The sequence below is a fragment of the Bombina bombina genome, chromosome 5 (genome assembly GCF_027579735.1).
Source record: "Bombina bombina isolate aBomBom1 chromosome 5, aBomBom1.pri, whole genome shotgun sequence".
NCBI classification, from domain to species: domain Eukaryota; kingdom Metazoa; phylum Chordata; class Amphibia; order Anura; family Bombinatoridae; genus Bombina; species Bombina bombina.
Window position 1 is genome coordinate 18,517,659 of NC_069503.1, and position 22,436 is coordinate 18,540,094.

At 38.5% G+C, this 22,436-nt stretch overlaps 1 protein-coding gene across 1 annotated transcript in view; it reads left to right on the plus strand.

Annotated features, from left to right (window-relative positions):
* The window catches only part of LOC128659179 (tyrosinase-like), a 91,726-nt gene that overhangs the window by 34,802 nt on the left and 34,488 nt on the right, over positions 1–22,436 (plus strand). The window contains exon 2 of the mRNA XM_053712863.1: positions 5,621–5,834. Within this exon, the coding sequence (XP_053568838.1) occupies positions 5,621–5,834 (214 nt within the window). The remainder of the gene's footprint in view (positions 1–5,620; positions 5,835–22,436) is intronic.

Here is a 22,436-nt window from a genome sequence, read left to right on the forward strand (position 1 = left end):
AAATCTTTACCAAAACCTATTTTAAACCTGTTGACACAAACAATTATATACATGCGACCAGCTGCCATCTAGAGAGATGGAAGGACAATATTCCGAAAAGTCAATTCACTAGGATACGAAAGAACTGTAATAACGAGGAAGATTATTTACAACAGTCAAATATTTTAATTAATAGATTTACAGAGCGGGGATACAAAAAAGAAGTAATAGAAGCAGAAATGCTTATGTGCAAAGATAAACCAAGGGAAAAACTGCTCAATACACACAAAAAAGATAAGTAAAAAAATGGAGACATTTTTCTTCCATTTATAACACAGTACAATTGTAATAAAGGGATCATAGAAAGAGTAATGAGAAAGCACTGGCCCATTCTGAAAAAAGATACAGTTTTGGGTTCATCTTTACCTGAATATCCAAAAATAATATATAAAAAATCAAAAAATCTAAAGAACATGTTAGTACCTACAGATCTAAAAAAGAAATTAAATATGAAAGACCAAAAAGACCTATGGGGAAGGGACGTGCAAGGATTTTTTCCATGCTGTACTTGCAAGGCCTGCAAATATGCTACAAAAAGAAAGTCTATTAGATCGACTACAACAGGCAAAGAATTCCACATAAAAGGGACCCATAGATGTACTGACAAACATATTATATATCTACTAGAATGTAGCTGTGGAACCCAGTATGTAGGTGAGTCGGATAGAACAGCTCGGGACCGTATTAGAGAACACATCTCATCTATTGAACACATGAATGATGATAGAAATAAAGAACTCCCAGTACCAAAACATTTCAAAGCATGCAATAATGGCAATTTGAAACATTTCAGCTATACCATTATAGATAAACTGAAGAGAAATTGGAGAGGAGGGAATCCAACTTATGCCCTCCTAAGATTAGAGGCCAAATGGATCTTTGATCTAGATACTCTAACTCCTAAAGGCATGAATTTAGAGTTCAATCTAGGGAGTTTTCTGCATGAATAAAGTATATATATTATTTTCTATTTAATAAATAAGACATAGTATGAACTTCTAGTCCTCTGATGGACGTCTAGGGATTAAATTTGTTCTACACTAACTGTCATTTGAAGACAATATATAATATGGTTCAATATAATGAAATATACAATACAGGTTAATATAATGAGTTATGTATTTCTAATTTTAAGTTATAAACTTTAAATCATAGACTTTTAATATGTAGATGTAGGCTCAATGAACAGATCTTTTAATCAAAAATCAAAATATCAATTCATAACGATCCATTATCAAAATATTAAATTTACACGTACATATATACCCCCTCTATAAACTATTATATATAACCATCTGTTTTACATATACTAAATAGCAGCATATAATGTTTTTACCTTTTTTCCCTATCTATGTTAGTTTTTATAATATCCAAAAATATAATTGGCTTATAAACTATGTCACCCCCAAAATCAGCAAAAACCTCGCAGGCAAAAAGTATATTATTTTACACTTCTATATATGATACTTTTTTATAAGATATACTTCTATAAGATAGTTTTTAAAAATGATTTCCCCCACTCGCAATATTGTTTTCTTTTAATTTTTTAGCTGTAATCTATTCCTCTAATAATCAGTCTTTGTAATATTAGCCATATATGATTATAACGATAATTGCCCATTTCCTATAGATGTTAGCCCTTTGACAACAAATAAGGAGGTGCTTACATACGTCAAGTTACAAGCTCTGCTATATAAAGACCAAGACGAACACAGAGCAAATCAGAAGTTTGAGAAAGGTCCACGACCGAAACGCGTTACTTCTTTTTGGCCAATTTGAGCCACCGTAGTCTGTGACGTCAGACTACCATCATCAAGAAAAAGACCAGACGAGAACTACTCTGCTTCCAGACGCGGAAGCACCACATTAACGTCACACCAGCCCTGTATGCGGCTTGAAATTCATAGTGGTAACCTGGCTTTACCACAAAGGACAAGGAAAGAAACAAGGTACTATATTAACAACCTGACAGATGCTTCCTTGAATAAAAGCAGCTTAAGGTAACCTGGTATTACCTGAACTTTGGATTACTTCATTTGATTTTACCATAGGATTGAATTACAAAAAAGACTGTGAGTCTGATCTTACAAGGTACTTTTAACATAAAAAGGAGACGGCACTGAAAATTTCACTTGCCCAACATTTTGCATATGCCAACACTCTTTATCTGTGCACAGAAAAGAACTTTCATTTTACAGTTCTATCACAATTGTGTTTGAAATGGCAATTTCTAATACCAAATTTTAGTTACGCTGTTTTAGTTGTACTAACTTTGCCTTATTAACCTAGCTCTATTTAACTTTAATATTTAACTTTATTTTTTAGCTAAGTTTCTTTTACATTGCTTTTTTGCACAACTGTCCACTTGATGAATTTAGGTATATTTATTTTATAGCTGTTTAGTTGACATAATTTTAATTTATAATACATTTTTAGCACACACCACTTTTAGCACACACCACTTGAGCTTATACACCTTTAGCTGACCCATTTTTAGTTTACACTTTAACCTCAATCAAATCCACTGCACTCATTACACTTGCTGTATATTAACCGCATCTGTTGTTTGAATAACCTCACTAACTATACTAACATACTAACTAAATGTGCTGTGTATACTAACTATATCCTCTGCTCAGTACACTCACCTCACTTATATCTTTTCTTTTCATCTTTTTTGCCTCTGTTATTTTTGCTGAAAAACATTATTATATCAGCTTTTTAATACAAAATTCAATTAAATTCTATTTTTAATCAATTTTTTTAAAAAAAAATTTAAAAAATTATTTTACTAATAAATTTTCAAAGAAAATATTTTAATCATCTTTTTTATTAATAATAAATATTAGCTCATATTTAACATATTTTATGTCCTGAGTGATCATTTCCATCTATTCAGTGTCACCTCAAATGTTTTAGCTTTAGGTCCACATAATCTGGCCTTTAGCGCAGGAAGACTATTTACATAGATTTCAATTATCAATTTTTATCTGGGGATTTTTTGATATCAACCTGTATACTTTGAGGTGAATTGTTTCAGCGCTCTCTCTCTCCCTAGATATATTCCAAATGAGCTTCCGCAGACCAGAGTGGGTCATTGTCACGACCGACGCCAGTCTGGTGGGCTGGGGCGCGGTCTGGGAACCCCTTAAAGCTCAGGGTCTATGGTCTCGGGAAGAATCTCTTCTCCCGATCAACATTCTGGAACTAAGAGCAATATTCAATGCTCTCAAGGCTTGGCCTCAACTAGCAAAGGCCAAATTCATAAGGTTTCAATCAGACAACATGACGACTGTTGCATATATCAACCATCAGGGGGAACAAGGAGTTCCCTGGCGATGGAAGAAGTGACCAAAATAATTTGATGGGCGGAGATTCACTCCTGCCACTTGTCTGCAATCCACATCCCAGGAGTGGAAAATTGGGAAGCGGATTTTCTGAGTCGTCAGACATTTCATCCGGGGGAGTGGGAACTCCATCCGGAAATCTTTGCCCAAATAACTCAATTATGGGGCATTCCAGACATGGATCTGATGGCGTCTCGTCAGAACTTCAAGGTTCCTTGCTACGGGTCCAGATCCAGGGATCCCAAGGCGACTCTAGTGGATGCACTAGTCGCGCCCTGGACCTTCAACCTAGCTTATGTATTCCCACCGTTTCCTCTCATTCCCAGGCTGGTAGCCAGGATCAATCAGGAGAGGGTTTCGGTGATCTTGATAGCTCCTGCGTGGCCACGCAGAACTTGGTATGCAGACCTGGTGAATATGTCATCGGCTCCACCATGGAAGCTACCTTTGAGACAGGACCTTCTTGTTCAAGGTCCGTTCGAACATCCGAATCTGGCCTCACTCCAACTGACTGCTTGGAGATTGAACGCTTGATTTTATCAAAGCGTGGGTTCTCAGACTCTGTCATTGATACTCTTATTCAGGCTAGAAAGCCTGTAACTAGAAAAATTTACCATAAAATATGGAAAAAATATATCTGTTGGTGCGAATCTAAAGGATTCCCATGGAACAAGATTAAGATTCCTAAGATTCTATCCTTTCTACAAGAGGGTTTGGAGAAAGGATTATCTGCAAGTTCTTTGAAGGGACAGATTTCTGCTTTATCTGTTTTACTTCACAAAAAGCTGGCGGCTGTGCCAGATGTTCAAGCTTTTGTTCAGGCTCTGGTTAGAATCAAGCCTGTTTACAAACCTTTGACTCCTCCTTGGAGTCTCAATTTAGTTCTTTCAGTTCTTCAAGGGGTTCCGTTTGAACCCTTACATTCCGTAGATATTAAGTTATTATCTTGGAAAGTTTTGTTTTTGGTTGCAATTTCTTCTGCCAGAAGAGTTTCAGAGTTATCTGCTCTGCAGTGTTCTCCTCCTTATCTTGTGTTCCATGCAGATAAGGTGGTTTTGCGTACTAAACCTGGTTTTCTTCCGAAAGTTGTTTCTAACAAAAATATTAACCAGGAGATAGTTGTGCCTTCTTTGTGTCCGAATCCAGTTTCAAAGAAGGAACGTTTGTTGCACAATTTGGATGTAGTTCGTGCTCTAAAATTCTATTTAGAGGCTACAAAGGATTTCAGACAAACATCTTCCTTGTTTGTTGTTTATTCTGGTAAAAGGAGAGGTCAAAAAGCAACTTCTACCTCTCTCTCTTTTTGGCTTAAAAGCATCATCCGATTGGCTTATGAGACTGCCGGACGGCAGCCTCCTGAAAGAATCACAGCTCACTCCACTAGGGCTGTGGCTTCCACATGGGCCTTCAAGAACGAGGCTTCTGTTGATCAGATATGTAAGGCAGCGACTTGGTCTTCACTGCACACTTTTACCAAATTTTACAAATTTGATACTTTTGCTTCTTCGGAGGCTATTTTTGGGAGAAAGGTTTTGCAAGCCGTGGTGCCTTCCATCTAGGTGACCTGATTTGCTCCCTCCCATCATCCGTGTCCTAAAGCTTTGGTATTGGTTCCCACAAGTAAGGATGACGCCGTGGACCGGACACACCTATGTTGGAGAAAACAGAATTTATGCTTACCTGATAAATTACTTTCTCCAACGGTGTGTCCGGTCCACGGCCCGCCCTGGTTTTTAATCAGGTCTGATGAATTATTTTCTCTAACTACAGTCACCACGGTATCATATGATTTCTCCTATGCATATTCCTCCTTTACGTCGGTCGAATGACTGGGGAAGGCGGAGCCTAGGAGGGATCATGTGACCAGCTTTGCTGGGCTCTTTGCCATTTCCTGTTGGGGAAGAGAATATCCCACAAGTAAGGATGACGCCGTGGACCGGACACACCGTTGGAGAAAGTAATTTATCAGGTAAGCATAAATTCTGTTTTTGTGTTGCTGTCCAGCTGCTGATATGTACTGTGTAGTGAAAACATTCTCCAAGCCTATAGAGAATTAATGGAAATCTATTTAGTTAACAAATATAAAAGTAAAGACAATTTACAATACACGTTGTATTCAGTTGTATTAGTTCCCTTCTAAATATGATTTCTGTAATGTAACTTTGATTAACAATCTGCTGATTTAAATTAATATTATAGCAGGAGCAAACTAAAGATGTTCCTATTCTCTTAAGTCTATTTGCAGTGGCTACAACTATGAAGATGCTTATTGTCCCTATGCTATGAATGAGCATCAGATGGAAAAGTTGCTCCGGAAACCTGGTACCAACCCTCTTGCTGATTGGCTGCCCTCATTCCAAGATGTAAATGACACCCTCAGATTCAAAGATTATGATACACCCCCATACAACTCAGCTTCAAAAAACAGCTTCCGCAATGCGCTGGAAGGTACAGAGCATGTTTTATTCACAGAATTTGTCTTGTTTGCATATTTTATAAGATATTGGGCTAGATTAGTTAAGCACTAACACCACTTAAGGTGAATCCATAGCGCTCCCATAAGTTAAATTAAAAAACACAAAAAGCACTAAAATTTGGGTTTCCCTAATGAGACCACAAACCTATCAGCATTCAGTATTGAAAAAGCTTTACTAGCAAAACGCGTCAGGGAGCATTGGGGAACTTGTGGGGTTCCTTGTTTTAATGTTTACCTACTGTAATTCAAGCATTTAATAGTTTGTCTTAACTAATATAACATATTTAGTACCATTAATTAAAAGACCTGTGAGTGGCGGAAATGACATCTGTGTGATAAACGGTCGGTACACTTACATATAACAGCTAAGAAGTGTACGCTACGTATTATGGCACTGACTATTGAATAGAATATAATGATAACATTTGGATGCCAATTATAAGGGTTGTGCTAACTGCACTTTAAGCACACTGGCCCAGATTACAAGTTGTGCGGTATGGCTATACCGCTTGAAAAATGGCCTTTGAGTGTGGAATGGTCACCTATTTGTTATTACAAGTTGTGCGGTACAGCTTTACTGCTAGCATTATAGCTCATACCGCAACGATCCATTTCACAATAAAAGACCTGTTGTCATGGATTTTGCGAAACAAAATTGTTTCACAAAACTCATAAAAAATATGTTGCAAAGTGCACTAACACCCATAAACCACCTATTAACCCCTAAACCGCCATCTCTCCGTATAGCAACTAATAAATATGACTATTAACCCCTAATCCGCCATCCTCCTGCATCGTAACTACTAAAAAAAAGTATTAACCTCTAATCCGCCACCCATACCTAATAAGCCTATGAGCCGCTAAACTGCCAACCCCCCACATCACAAATACTAAAATAAAACTATTAACCACTAAGCCCCCAACCCCCCACATCGCTAATACAAAAATAAACATATTAACCTCTAAACCGCCAACTCCCAACATTGCAAATACTAAAATAAACCTATAAACCCCTAAACTGCCACCCACCCACACCGTGACTACCTAAATTAAACTATTAACACCTAAACCTAACACCCCCTATCTTTACATTAACCCTTTAATGACCACAGCACTTTTCCAATTTCTGTCCGTTTGGGACCAAGGCTATTTTTAAATTTTTGCAGTCTTTGTGTTTAGCTGTAATTTTCCTCTTACTCATTTACTGTACCCACACATATTATATATCATTTTTCTCGCCATTAAATGGAATTTCTCAAGATATCATTATTTTCATCATATCTTATAATTTACTATAAAAAAATTATAAAATATGAGGAAAAAATTGAAAAAAAACACACTTTTTCTAACTTTGACCCCCAAAATCTGTTACACATCTACAACCACCAAAAAACACCCATGCTAAATAGTTTCTACATTTTGTTCTGAGTTTATAAATACCCAATGTTTACATGTTCTTTGCTTTTTTTGCAAGTTATAGGGCAATAAGTACAAGTAGCACTTTGCTATTTCCAAACCACTTTTTTTCAAAATTAGCGCTAGTTACATTGGGACACTGATATCTGTCAGGAATCCCTGAATATCCATTGACATGTATATATTTTTTTTTAGAAGACATCCCAAAGTATTGATCTAGGCCCCTTTTGGTATATTTCATACCACCATTTCACCGCCAAATGAGATCAAATAAAAAAAATTGTTCACTTTTTCACAAATTTTTTCACAAACTTTAGGTTTCTCACTGAAATTATTTGCAAACAACTTGTGCAATTATGGCTTAAATGGTTGTAAATGCTTCTCTGGGATCCCCATTGTTCATAAATAGCAGACATATATGGCCTTGGCATTTTTTTTTTGTAATTAGAAGGTCGCTAAATGCCACTGCGCACCACATGTGTATTATGCCCAGCAGTGGAGGGGTTAATAAGGGAGCATGTAGGGAGCTTCTAGGGTTAACTTTAGCTTTAGTTTAGTGTAGTAGACAACCCCAAAAATTGATCTAGGCCCATCTTGGTATATTTCATGCCACCATTTCACCGCCACATGCGATCAAATAAAAAAAAATTGTTCACTTTTTCACAATTTTAGGTTTCTCACTGAAATGATTTACTAACAGCTTGTGCAATTATGGCACAAATGGTTGTAAAAGCTTCTCTGGGATCCCTTTGTTCATAAATAGCAGACATATATGGCTTTGGTGTTGCTTTTTGGTAATTAGAAGGCTGCTAAATGCCACTGCGCACAACACGAGTATTATGCCCAGCAGTGAAGGGGTTAATTAGGGAGCTTGTAGGGAGCTTGTAGGGTTAAGTTTAGCTTTAGTGTAGTGTAGTAGACAACCAAAAGTATTGAGAAAAATGGGTTTGGAGTAGACTGTCTGATCAGTGAGGAATCTGGCTCACCTTTAAGAAAACGTTATCCCAAAGTTTTTGCAAGTATACGGATTGCTATTCCCAATAGAGTTTAAAACAAGTGTAAAATTTAAAATTATATTTTTAAAAAGTGGTTTATTGCCCTCTAATTTATATTCCTTTTGGAAAGAATGAGCGCTAAACAGATTATATTGTAATTAAACAAGCTCCTTTATTGGTACATTCGTAAAAATGGTCAAATAAAAATAAATTCCAACATTATTAAAAACTGACACCAGTGTCTATTAATACTATATCTGGATAAAATGTAAAGTAATTTATCTAAGCGTTTATACAGTTGTACTTTAAAATTGCTAAAAACAAGTTTACTATTTGTGTCCGGAGACTGTTTATATACACATCAACTTTCTTAGTAATGTTGTACAGAGTTGCTAAAAATAGCTGAAAAGTAGCTGAAAAGTTGCTAATATTTGTATTTTAAGACACAGTGACTTTCAAAGCATTATTATACACTTCATGCTGTCTTAATGTTCCGTATATAAGATCGATGAGTCTCGTCTTTTATAAATTTCTGGATAGCTGTAAAGGTACCTGTATAGTGTATCTGGCTGATTATGTTTAATGAGTCCGTGGTGGAAGATGATCTTTATGCAAGGAAATTGACTTATGCTCCTGGTGTTTGAGCTGTAATGCGGTAACCGATTCTTCAGACTCTGGAATCTTAAATCAAAGACGGGTATCCTTTCGGTTAGTGACCGATATCCTTGAGATGAAAAGGTCACTTGTCCTTCGGTTTTTCCTTTGGCAGTTTTAGACTTGCGGTTCAAAAGATTATCTGTGGCTTCCAACAGAATAGTAGTTTCTTCTTTCGGTCAGTGACCGATCGCTTGTTGTTATTATAGTAGCTCCACCTAGGAGAGTCTTTGGCGGCTAAGAATTTTTTACGGTCCGACGTTTTGGGTATCCACTGATAATATTAGCCTTAAATTGCAGTTTGGTCGTTTGGAGTGTAGGTTGGTAAGGCACCTTACTTTTTAGGTGAAGTGTCAGTCGGTCTCGTGGCAGTTAGTCTTGCCGGACTTTGAAGAAAGTTTAGTTCTTGCAAAAAGAGCACAAAGGGCTCCAATGGTTCCTTGTTCACCACAATCAATGCGACTTTAGCTCTGGTGTCAATGCGTTTCATCTGGGCAGCCTTTCTCAAGATACCAGTGAGGTGGATTCTTTGCTATTTAAAGCCTAACACATATGAGTTCATGCTGATAACAGGCTCCAATGTCTGTGCTCAGGAAGAAGGTTCCCTTATTCACTCCAGTTACATCAATACCTGATATCTCTCAGTGCTCTGGCCGTGTCCAGCTACAGCTCCACAGGAAGAAAATGGGAGGAGAACAACCAGTTTCCTGGTTTCTCCAGTTTCTCCTGGGGAGAGCCGACTGAAAAAAAACCTAAAACCTGCAAAAAAGCAGCGGAAAGCTCCGTAACGCAGCCCCATTGATTCCTATGGGGAAACAAAATGTATTTTTACACCTAACACCCTAACGTGAACCCCGAGTCTAAACACCCCTAATCTCACACTTATTAACCCCTAATCTGCTGCCCCCGACATCACCGACACCTACATTATATTTATTAACCCCTAATCTGCCGCCCCCGACATCGCCGACACCTACATTATACTTATTAACCCCTAATCTGCTGCCCCCAACATCACCAACACCTACATTATATTTATTAACCCCTAATTTCCTGCCCCCAATGTCGCTGCAACCTACCTACATTTATTAACCCCAAATCTGCCGCCCCCAATGTCACCACCACTATAATAAACATATTAACCCCTAAACCGCCGCACTCTTGCATCGCAAACACTAGTTAAATATTAACCCGTAATCTTCCGTCCCTAACATCGCTGCCACCTACCTACATTTATTAACCCCTAATCTGCTGCCCCAAATGTTGCCGCCACTATACTAAATTTATTAACCCCTAAACCTAAGTCTAACCCTGACCCTAACACCGCCTAACTTAAATATAATTAAAATAAATCTAAAGAAAACCTACTATCATTACCTAAATATTTCCTATTTAAAACTAAATACTTACCTGTAAAATAAACCCTAAGCTAGCTACAATATAACTAATAGTAATAGGTTTATTTTTATTTTACATACAAGTTTGTATTTATTTTAACTAGGTAGAATAGTTATTAAATAGTTATTAACTATTTACTAACTACCTAGCTAAAATAATTACAAATGTATCTGTAAAATAAAACCTAACCTTACACTACAATTAAATTAATTACATAAATTAAATACAATTAACTAAATTACAAAAAACCCCACTAAATTACACAAAATAAAAAAAGAAATTATCAGATATTTAAACTAATTACACCTTATCTAATACCCCTATCAAAATAAAAAAGCCCCTCCAAAATTAAAAAAACCCTAGCCTAAACTAAACTACCAATAGCCCTTAAAAGGGCCTTTTGCGGGGCATTGCTCCAAAGCAATCAGCTCTTTTACCTGTAAAAAAAAATACAAACAACACCCCAACAGCAAAACCCACCACCCACACAACCAACCCCCCAAATAAATCCTAACTAAAAAAACCTTGTTACAAACTTCTATTTGTAACTGGCCCTTTAAATGGAAAATTGCCCTGCTTCCCTGGATTGTGGAGAAGCCTATTTGCCAGCCTCCTTCCTCATGACTATGGCCCCTGGAAGATTGTGCCCCTGAAAACATATTAACTTTTATTGGGTGTGTATGGCCCTTTAAGAACCGTCTGGGGACATATTGTGACTTTGGTGAACAATGCCCCTTTAAGACTATGTCCCCAGACCTGTAAAATAACTTGTCCCTGGCTTTCTCCCACTTGGTTCAGTAAATAGGGCTTACTGAACCAAGTACCACACAGGCAGAGTGTTCCACAGAAAGGGAGCACTGTTACAAAAGCATTAGTTTTCATTGTGTGCCATTAAGTGCTATGTGTCAGACCCTTCGGTCAGAACTAAAGAGTTAACTTTGTTCAGCTTCAAGAAGCTATTTTCTAAATACAAGTTTGCTGGCATCAGCTCTAATTAAGTTTAGTGATAAACATTCCCATTGTCTAATCACCTCCAGAGTCAGACTGCTGTTGATAAGATGGACTGCATTGTTTTCTTGTGTGTAACCTGTTATCTGCTGAAGTAATGTTGTGGCCTGTCAAAGGGCGTTGTCTCTCTATCTAAATGTGTGATTGGGGATTTTATGCCTCCCCCTGAGAGTGTCCTTTTTGCATGTAACCTCAATAAAAAGCAGGCTCGGTGTTCCAGCATGTCAGACCTTTTCTGACCCTCTAACTTGCAGCCTTGACTCATGTTTGTAGGGGAAAGCTAGAATCTCTACAGGGATTGCTATGCTCTTCATACTCCCTTAGCTACTGAGCTCTTGTAAGAGCTTTTGTTCCTGATCCTGCTTCGCTCTACAGAAGGAAGAGGTTCACCTACTGGAGCCTGGTCGTAGGTCCAGGGCGCAGAGCAGACGGCGAGATACCAGCCCAGCAGCGGTGGTTCGTAAAATCTGCATTACTTATGGTGGCTACGCAGTAGTGATGGTGCCTACGGTGCTGATGATCCTTTGGTGAGCGCTAGGAGCATCCTTTTCTACGGTCCAACTTCCAGCCAGCCTGGAGGTAACCGTAACAAACCTCAGCTCCCCATTGCCCTGAAAAGGGCATTTGGATGGGCATTGCCCTTAAAAGGGCATTTAGCTCTTTTTCTGCCCAAACCCTAACCTAAAAATAAAACCCACCCAATAAACACTTATAAAAACCTAACACTAACCCCCCAAGATCCACTTACAGTTTTGAAGACCGGACATCCATTCTCAACGAAAGCCTGGAGAAGTCTTCATCCAAGCGGCAAGAAGTCCTCAACGAAGCCGGGAGAAGTCTTCATCCAAGCCAGCAGAAGTGGTCCTCCAGACGGGCAGAAGTCTTCATCCAGGTGGCATCTTCTATCTTTATCTATCTGGCGCGGAGCGGGTCCATCTTCAAGACATCTGGAGCGGAGCATCCTCTTCAATCAAAGTCTTCTTCCAGAATGAAGCTTCCTTTAAATGACGTCATCCAAGATGGCGTCCCTTGAATTCCGATTGGCTGATAGAATCCTATCAGCCAATCGGAATTAAAGGTGAAAAATTCATATTGGCTGATGCAATCAGCCAATAAGATTGAGCTTCAATCCTATTGGCTGATCCAATCAGCCAATAGGATTGAGCTTGCATTCTATTGGCTATTCCAATCAGCCAATAGAATGCGAGCTCAATCCTATTGGCTGATTGCATCAGCCAATAGGAATTTTTCACCTTTAATTCCGATTGGCTGATAGAATTCTATCAGCCAATTGGAATTCAAGGGACGCCATCTTGGATGACGTCATTTAAAGGAACCTTCATTCTGGAAGAAGACTTCGATTGAAGAGGATGCTCCGCGCCGGATGTCTTGATTTCTTTGGGGCAATGCCCCACAAAAGGCCCTTTTAAGGGCTATTGGTAGTTTAGTTTAGGCTAGAGGTTTTTTTATTTTGGAGGGATTTTTTTATTTTGATAGCGCTATTAGATTAGGCGTAATTAGTTTAAATATCTGATAATTTGTTTTTTATTTTGTCTAATTTAGTGTTTTTTCTTTTGTTGTAATTTAGGTAAATGTATTTAATAAATGTAATTTATTTAATTGTAGTGTAAGGTTAGGTATTAGTGTAACTCAGGTTAGGTTTTATTTTATAGGTACATTTGTATTTATTTTAGCTAGGTAGTTATTAAATAGTTAATAACTATTTAATAACTATTCTACCTAGTTAAAATAAATACAAACTTGCCTGTGAAATAAAAATAAACCCTAAGCTAGATACAATGTAACTATTAGTTATATTGCAGCTAGTTTAGGGTTTATTTTATAGGTAAGTATTTAGTTTTAAATCGGAATTATTTAGTTTATGATAGGAATTTTTATTTAGATTTATTGTAATTATATTTAAGTTAGGAGGTGTTAGGGTTAAGGTTAGACTTAGGTTTAGGGGTTAATACATTTAGTATAGTGGCAGGGACGTTTGGGGGCGGCAGATTAGGGGTTAATAAATGTAAGTAGATGGCAGCGACGTTGGGGGCGGAAGATTAGGGGTTAATAATATTTAACTAGTGTTTGCTATGCGGCAGTGCGGCGGTTTAGGGGTTAATATGTTTATTATAGTGGTGGTGATTTCCGGAGCGGCAGATTTGTGGTTAATAATTTTATTATAGTGTTTGCGATACGGGAGGGCCTCGGTTTAGGGGTTAATAGGTAGTTTATGGGTGTTAGTGTACTTTTTAGCACTTTAGTTATGAGTTTTATGCTACAGCTTTGTCATAACTACTGACTTTAGATTGCGTTACTAATCTTGCGGGATAGGCTGTACCGCTCACTTTTTGGCCTCCCAGAAAAAGCTTGTAATATCGGCGCTATGGAAGTCCCATTGAAAAAAGACTTTACGTTACGGCCAAAAAAGTGTGGGGTACAGCTTTTTTGACAAGACTCATAATAGCAGCGGTAGTGAAAAAGCAGCGTTATAACCCATAACGCTGCTTTTTCACTCATAACGCAAAACTCGTAATCTAGCCGAAAATTATACAAAATAAAAATTTTTATTCCTAATCTAATACCCCTTTTAAAAATATAGCAACCCCAAAATAACAAAGCCCCCTAATCTATAAATAAACTACCAATAGCCCTCAAAAGAGCCTTTTGTAGGGCATTGCCCTAACTTTATCAGCTCTTTTACCAAAAAAAACTGCAAAGTCCCCCCTAACATCTACAACCCTCCACCCACCCAACCCCCCCAAAAAAAAAACCTAAGTAGAAAAAAAAAACTATTCTAGAAAAAAAAAGCCACCCCAAAAATATTTTTTTTACCACTAACCCCAAAATCGGTACTCACCAATTCCTTAAGAGCGGCGCTTCATCTTCAACCTGGTGGCAAAAGGTAATCTTCCAGACGGCTCCATCTTCATCCAGTGCATAACCATCTTCAATCTTCATCCTGGCAGCGCAGAGGCGGAGCTGTCATCCATCTGACATGGAGGTCCTCTTTGTGGGATCGTGCACTGCACACTGAAGCTTGAATGCAAGGTACCATTTTTATATAGGGGTATCCTTGCATTCCTATTGGCTGAAAAATTAAAATCAGCCAATAGGATGAGAGCTGCTTACATCCTATTTGCCGATTTTAGTATTTGCGATGTGTGGGTTGGTGGTTTTGGGGTTAATAGGTTTATTTTATTATTTGCAAAGTGGGGTTTGGTGGTTTAGGGGTTAAAAGGTGTTATGTTTTTTTTCAAACACTTTTTCTCCATTGATCTATATGGAAGAATACGTGCAGGAGCACGCACAGGGGTCAATTTATCAAATGCCAGACGGACATGATTTACTGTAGCATACGCTGTCGGCATTTAACATTGTGCAAGCATTTCTGGTAAAATGCTTGTGCAATGCCACGCCCTTCATATTCACGGCCAATCAGCCGCTAGCAGGGGGTGTCAATCACCCTGAATGTATTGGTTTGGGATGATTGCAGTCTGCCGCCTAAAAATCTTATGACCGCTGCTTCTAAACTTAAATTTAATTTAAGTTGCATCCGCTAATTGTTAAATCTACCCCCAAGTCAGAACTTGGTTGATGTGTGTTATGCGGCTTACTTACCACAAGACAAAAGAAAGTTTTTGTAACTTGTAATGGCTGTGGAATGGAAATTGTGGTGCAGCAACATTTTTACCGTTATTTACAACACCGGGTTTCCCGCACAACTTGTAATCTGGCCCAATTTTTCTAAGGATAATGATAGTATATAGGTGTACACACAAACGCTGATTATATGTTGTAGATGGTACCGATTAGTGAATATATAACAACGATATTACAAGACAATTATTTATAAGCACCAGATTATCTTTTAATAAAGCACAATGGCCTCTACTTATCAAGCCATCAACTGGAATTCCGCAGCGTATTTGCAGCGAGCCTGATTCGCCTTAGTTATCAAGCGCTACAGACCAGCAATAGTAGAATTTAGTGACGTAACATACGATCCGCCAGACTCAGTCCGACACAGATCGATGCTTACGTCACTCCAGATTTTCGGAATGCAAGTTCGGCACAATCTGACTACTTTTGGAAGTTATCAAAGAACTACCAGGTACGCTCGGCACTTTTCCAGCCCAGCGTACATGGTTTTCAATCCGCCGAGGTGGCGGATGCCATAGGAATAAATGGGAGTCTGACAGCAGCGAAAGCTCATGTTCGCTGCTGCCCGATATCCCATTGATTTCTATGGGAACATTTACACCTAACACCCTAACATGTACCCCGAGTCTAAACACCCCTAATCTGCCCCCCCCTACACCGCCGCCACCTACATAATAGTTATTAACCACCAAACCACCGCTCCCAGAGCCCACCACCACCTACATTATATTTATTAACCCCTAATCTGCCTCCCCTACACCGCCGCCACCTACATTAAACTTATTAACCCCTATCCTGCCACTCCCGGACCCTGCCGCAACTAAATAAAATGTTTAACCCCTAAACCGCTACTCCCAGAGCCCACCGCCACCTACATTACATTTATTAACCCCTAATCTGCCCCCCTACACTGCCGCCACTATATTAAAGTTATTAACGCCTAAACCTAAGTCTAACCCTAACCCTAGCACCCCCCTAACTTAAATATAATTTAAATAAATCTAAATAAAATTACTATTATTAACTTAATTATTCCTATTTAAAACTAAATACTTACCTATAAAATAAACTCTAAGATACCGACAATATAACTAATAGTTACACTGTAGCTAGCTTAGGATTTATTTTTATTTTATAGGCAACTTTGTATTTATTTTAACTAGGTACAATAGTTATTAAATAGTTATTAACTATTTAATAACTACCTAGTTAAAATAAATACAAAAGTACCTGTAAAATAAAACCTAACCTAAGTTACAATTATACCTAACACTACACTACAATTAAATAAATTAAATTAATTACCTACAATTACCTACAATTAAATACAATTAAATAAAATTAACTAAAGTACAAAAAAAAAAACACTAAATTACAGAAAATTTAAAAAAATTACAAGAAGTTTAAACTAATTACACCTAATCTAAGCCCCCTAATAAAATAAAAAAGCCCCCACAATAATAAAAATCCCTACCCTATACTAAATTACAAATAGCCCTTAAAAGGGCCTTTTGCGAGGCATTGCCCCAAAGTAATCAGCTCTTTTACCTGTAAAAAAAAGACATACAACCCCCCCAATTATTAAAACCCACCACCCACACATTCAACCCTACTCTAAAACCCACCCAAACCCCCCCTTAAAAAAACCTAACACTAACCCCCTGAAGATCACCCTACCTTGAGACGTCTTCACCCAACCGGCCCTAAGTCCTCAACAAAGCCGGGCGAAGTGGTCCTCCAGACGAGCAGAAGTCTTCATCCAGGCGGCATCTTCTATCTTCATCCATCCGACGAGGAGCGGCTCCATCTTAAAGACATCCGACGCGGAGCATCCATCCAGACCGACAACTAACGACGAATGCTCCCCATTGCCCTGAAAAGGGCATTTGGATGGGCATTGCCCTTAAAAGGGCATTTAGCTCTTTTTCTGCCCAAACCCTAACCTAAAAATAAAACCCACCCAATAAACACTTAAAAAAACCTAACACTAACCCCCCAAGATCCACTTACAGTTTTGAAGACCGGACATCCATCCTCAACGAAAGCCTGGAGAAGTCTTCATCCAAGCGGCAAGAAGTCCTCAACGAAGCCGGGAGAAGTCTTCATCCAAGCCGGCAGAAGTGGTCCTCCAGACGGGCAGAAGTCTTCATCCAGGTGGCATCTTCTATCTTTATCTATCTGGCGCAGAGCGGGTCCATCTTCAAGACATCTGGAGCGGAGCATCCTCTTCAATCAAAGTCTTCTTCCAGAATGAAGCTTCCTTTAAATGACGTCATCCAAGATGGCGTCCCTTGAATTCCGATTGGCTGATAGAATTCTCTCAGCCAATCAGAATTAAGGTAGGAAAAATCTTATTGGCTGATGCAATCAGCCAATCAGATTGAAGTTCAATCCAATTGGCTGATCCAATCAGCCAATAGGATTGACCTCGCATTCTACTTGGTGCGCGGCTTTTTGACAGCTTTTTTGATAATTTTGGAGAGCGTATTCAGGTCCACGGCAGCGATGTTAGGCGAACTTAGGTGAGCGTATTGGGGCTGTCAAATGCAGGTAAGTTGACGGGTTGATAAGTACGGGCCTATATATTTGATATATGTATAAATGGTAACACACAGGCAGGAATATAAACGCTTACTTTGTGGTACATATTTTATAATACAGATGAGATTGCACCAGGTATCATTCATTTATATGAGGACATGCAATAAATAAGGAGGTGATACAAACAACCATACAAACTCAAGTAGAAGGATCAGCAAATAATATGCTATGAATTTTAAATGTAATGGATATCGAGATGCGATTTTCTTTCCTGAGCTTTGAATGGGGTGTTAAAAGGACATTAAAGCCCATGCTTTATACACATTTAGCATATGTTTGTAAAGGGTTGCAAAAGAGCTGTATAAACTGTTTAATTTTTATTAACAAAATGTGCTTTGATTTGCTAACTAACGGGTAGATTACGAGTTTTGCGGTTAAAGCTGCTCGGTGCTAACTTGCAAGTTATTGTCACCACTCACATCCCTACATCGCTGGTATTACAGGTTTGCAAAAACTCGGCGTTAGCGGACAATATTGCAGCATAAAGCAAAATTGAGCTCCATATCGCACTCCAATACCAGCGCTGCGGTGAGCTGGTGTAACGTGCTCGTGCACGATTTCCCCATAGACATCAATGGGGAGAGCCGGCTGAAAAAAAGCCTAACACCTGCAAAAAAGCAGCGTAAAGCTCCGTAACGCAGCCCCATTGATTCCTATGGGGAAACAAAATTTATGTTTACACCTAACACCCTAACATAAACCCTGAGTCTAAACACCCCTAATCTTACACTTATTAACCCCTAATCTTCCGCCCCCGACATCGCTGACACCTACATTATACTTATTAACCCCTAATCTGCCGCCCCTGACATTGCCGACACCTACATTATACTTATAAACCCTTAATCTGCCGCCCCTGACATCGCAGACACCTACATTATACTTATTAACCCCTAATCTGCCATCCTGACATCGCCGACACCTACATTATACTTATTAACCCCTAATCTGCCGCCCCTGACATAGCAGACACCTACATTACACTTATTAACACCTAATCTGCCGCCCCCAATGTCGCCGCCACCTACATTATATTTATTAACCCCTAATCTGCCGCCCCCAATGTCGCCGCCACCTACATTATACTTATTAACCCCTAATCTGCCGCCACCTACATTACACTTATTAACCCCTAATCTGCCGCCCCCAACGACGCCGTCATTATACTAAAGTTATTAACCCCTAACCCTAACACCTACTAACTTTAATGTAATTAAAATAAAGCTAAATAAAACCTACTATTAATAACTAAATAATTCCTATTTAAAACTAGAAACTTACCTGTAAAATAAACCTTAAGCTAGCTACAATATAACTAATAGTTACATTGTAGCTAGCTTAGGATTTATTTTTATTTCACAGGCAAGTTTGTATTTATTTTAACTAGGTAGACTAATTAGTAAATAGTTATTAACTATTTACTAACTACCTAGCTAAAATAAATACAAAATTACCTGTAAAATAAAACCTAACCTGTCTTACACTAACACCTAACCTTACACTACAATTAAATAAATTGCACTAACACCTAACCTTAAAGTACAATTAAATAAATTACATTAATTAAATACAATTAACTAAATTACAAAAAAAAACTAAATTACACAAAATAAAAAAGAAATGATCAATTATTTAAACTAAGTACACCTAATCTAATAGCCCTATCAAAATAAAAAAGCCTCCCCAAAATAAAAAAAACCCTAGCCTACAATAAACTAATCAGCTCTTTTACCTGTAAAAAAATTACAAACACCCTCCAACAGTAAAACCCACCACCCACACAACCAAAAACCCCAAATAAAACCCTATCTAAAAAACCTAAGCTCCCCATTGCCCTGAAAAGGGCATTTGTATGGGCATTGTCCTTAAAAGGGCATTTAGCTCTTTTATTGCCCAGACCCTACTCTAAAAATAAAACCCACCCAATAAACCCTTAAATAAACCTAACATTAACCCCCGAAGATCCAATGACAGTTTTTGAAGACCGGACATCCATCCTCAACGAAGAGGCAGAAGTCTTCATCCAAGAGGCAAGAAGTCCTCAACAAAGCCGGGAGAAGTCTTCATCCAAGTGGCAAGAAGTGGTCCTCCAGATGGACAGAAGTCTTCATCCAGACGGCATCTTCTATCTTCATTCATCCGGCGCAGAGCGGCTCCATCTTCAAGACATCCGGCGAGGAGCATCCTCTTCTTTCCACGGCTAACGACGAATGAAGGTTCCTTTAAGTGACGTCATCCAAGATGGCGTCCTTTGAATTTAGAAGTCTATCAGCCAATCGGAATTAAAAATTAATGCAATCAGCCAATAGGATTGAGCTTCAATCCTATTGGCTGATCCAATCAGCCAATAGGATTGAGCTCACATTCTATTGGCTGTTCCAATCAGGCATCCTCAGGCGTTAACTGTCTTTTTTTTGAGGACATACCCTGCATGTCCTCGGTCGTTAAGGGGTTAACATTTAATTTTTTTCCCCATTTATTATTAGGAATTATAATAAAAGTTATGTTTTAACTAGCACTCCTTAGTGCCATGTATAGATTACAGAAGTATTTGTATCAACCGATCTTTTCTTTTACTGAATTTTCTTATGTGCGAATATTTGGGGGAGTGCTTGCGAGTATCTACTTTCTTTGGTGTCTTTACTGATATTTTGGGAATAGCGCTCCCATGTTTGCACTGGTATTATAAGCTGAAAGTAAAACGTTAGGACTCAAACAAAAGACTCAGTCTCGCTAACATCTGGAGGCCGGATAATGTTAAAACGTTAACTCCCTTTTTCCTTGGACTTCTAAGGAGCGTCATAAAAAAGCCTTTTCTTTTTTTGTTTGCGTGCTCCCCAGAAGGTGCACTAGGCCAACTGCACTAAAGCCCTATTTGCTTTAAAAATACTTCAAATACCTTCACTTAGAAGAAAATGTTATTTTTATTTTTAAATATATATTTCTATTTATATATGTTTATTTTTTGTGAAATATTTTTCTATAGCCAAGTAGCACAGCGATGGGCAGAATTTTTTAAATATATATGTACAGTGGATATAAAAATTCTACACACCCCTGTTAAAATGTCAGGTTTCTGTGATGTAAAAAAATGAGACAAAGATAAATCATTTCAGAACTTTTTCCACCTTTAATGTGACCTATAAACTGTACAACTCAATTGAAAAACAAACTGAAATCTTTTAGGTAAAGGGAAATAAAAATAAAAAACTAAAATAATATGGTTGCATAAGTGTGCACACCCTTAAACTAATACTTTACTGAAGCACCTTTTGATTTTATTACAGCACTCAGTCTTTTTGGGTATGAATTTTTCAGCATGGCACATCTCTTCTTTGCACTCTATTTTGCAAAAACACTCTAAATCTGTCAGAATGCGAGGGCATCTCCTGTGCACAGCCCTCTTCAGATCACCCCACAGATTTTGAATTGGATTCAGGTCTGGGGTCTGGCTGGGCCATCCCAAAACTTTAATCTTCTTCTGGTGAAGTCATTACTTTGTTGATTTGGATGTATGCTTTGGGTCGTTGTCATGCTGAAAGATGAAGTTCCTCTTCATGTTCAGCTTTCTTGCAGAAGCCTGAAGGTTTTGTGCCAAACTGCCAATATTGTCTGGTATTTGGAACTGTTCATAATTCTCTCTACCTTGACTAAGGCCCCAGTTCCAGCTGAAGAAAATCAGCCCCAAAGCATGATGCTGACACCACCATGATTCACTGTGGGTATAGTGTTCTTTTGGTGATATACAGTGTTGTTTTTGCGCCAAACATATCTTTTGGAATTTTGGCCAAAAAGTTCAACTTTGGTTTCATCAGACCAGAACACCTTTTGCAACATGCTTTTGGGAAACTTCAGATGTGTTTTTGCAAAATTTAGCCGGGTTTGGATGTTTTTTTTGTAAGAAAGGGCTTCCATCTTGCCACTCTACCCCATAGCCCAGACATATGAAGAATACGGGCGATTGTTGTCACATGTACCACACAGCCAGTACTTGCCAGATATTCCTGCAGCTCCTTTAATGTTGCTGTAGGCCTCTTGGCATCCTCCCAGACCAGTTTTCTTTTCGTCTTTTCATCAATTTTGGAGGGACATCCAGTTATTGGTAATGTCACTGTTGCACCATATTTTCTTCACTTGATAATGACTGTCTTCACTGTGTTCCATGGTATATCAAATGTGTTGGAAATTCTTTTGTACCCTTCTCCTGACTGATACCTTTTAACAATGAGATCCCTCTGATGCTTTAGAAGCTCTCTGCGGACCATGGCTTTTGCTGTAGGATGCAACTAAGTAAATTTACTTCTTGTTCAGCTGCAGCTCGACACGGCCAGAGCACTGAGAGATATCAGGTATTGATGTAACCGGAGTGAATAAAGGAACCTTCTTCCTGAGCACAGACATTGGAGCCTGTTATCAGCATGAACTCATATGTGTTAGAACGTTTTACCCCAAATCTGATGAAAGACTGCAGAGCCTAAACAACAGCCTAAACAACAGAACACAAGAAAACCCACTGAGATCTGGACCGGACATCCTGGTTATACAGGCAGATACCGAGGTGTGACGAACCAAAGTTATCAACCCTGCGCCAGTCACTTATTTGGCACCGAAAGGGTTATCAGCCCCCTTTTACTGTCACCAATAGGTCACAATCTAGCCACACCAGGAAAACTTGAGATTCAGTTTAGTGGGTTCAAGTTTTAACCACACTCCCTAGTCTGTACTAGACATAAGAGAAATGCCCAAAACTCCCTTTTAATGCCACCCACACTAAACCAACAATCCTATAGCTCCACTACTGTCACCACTTAAAATTTATTAAAGGGAAAATCCTAAGAA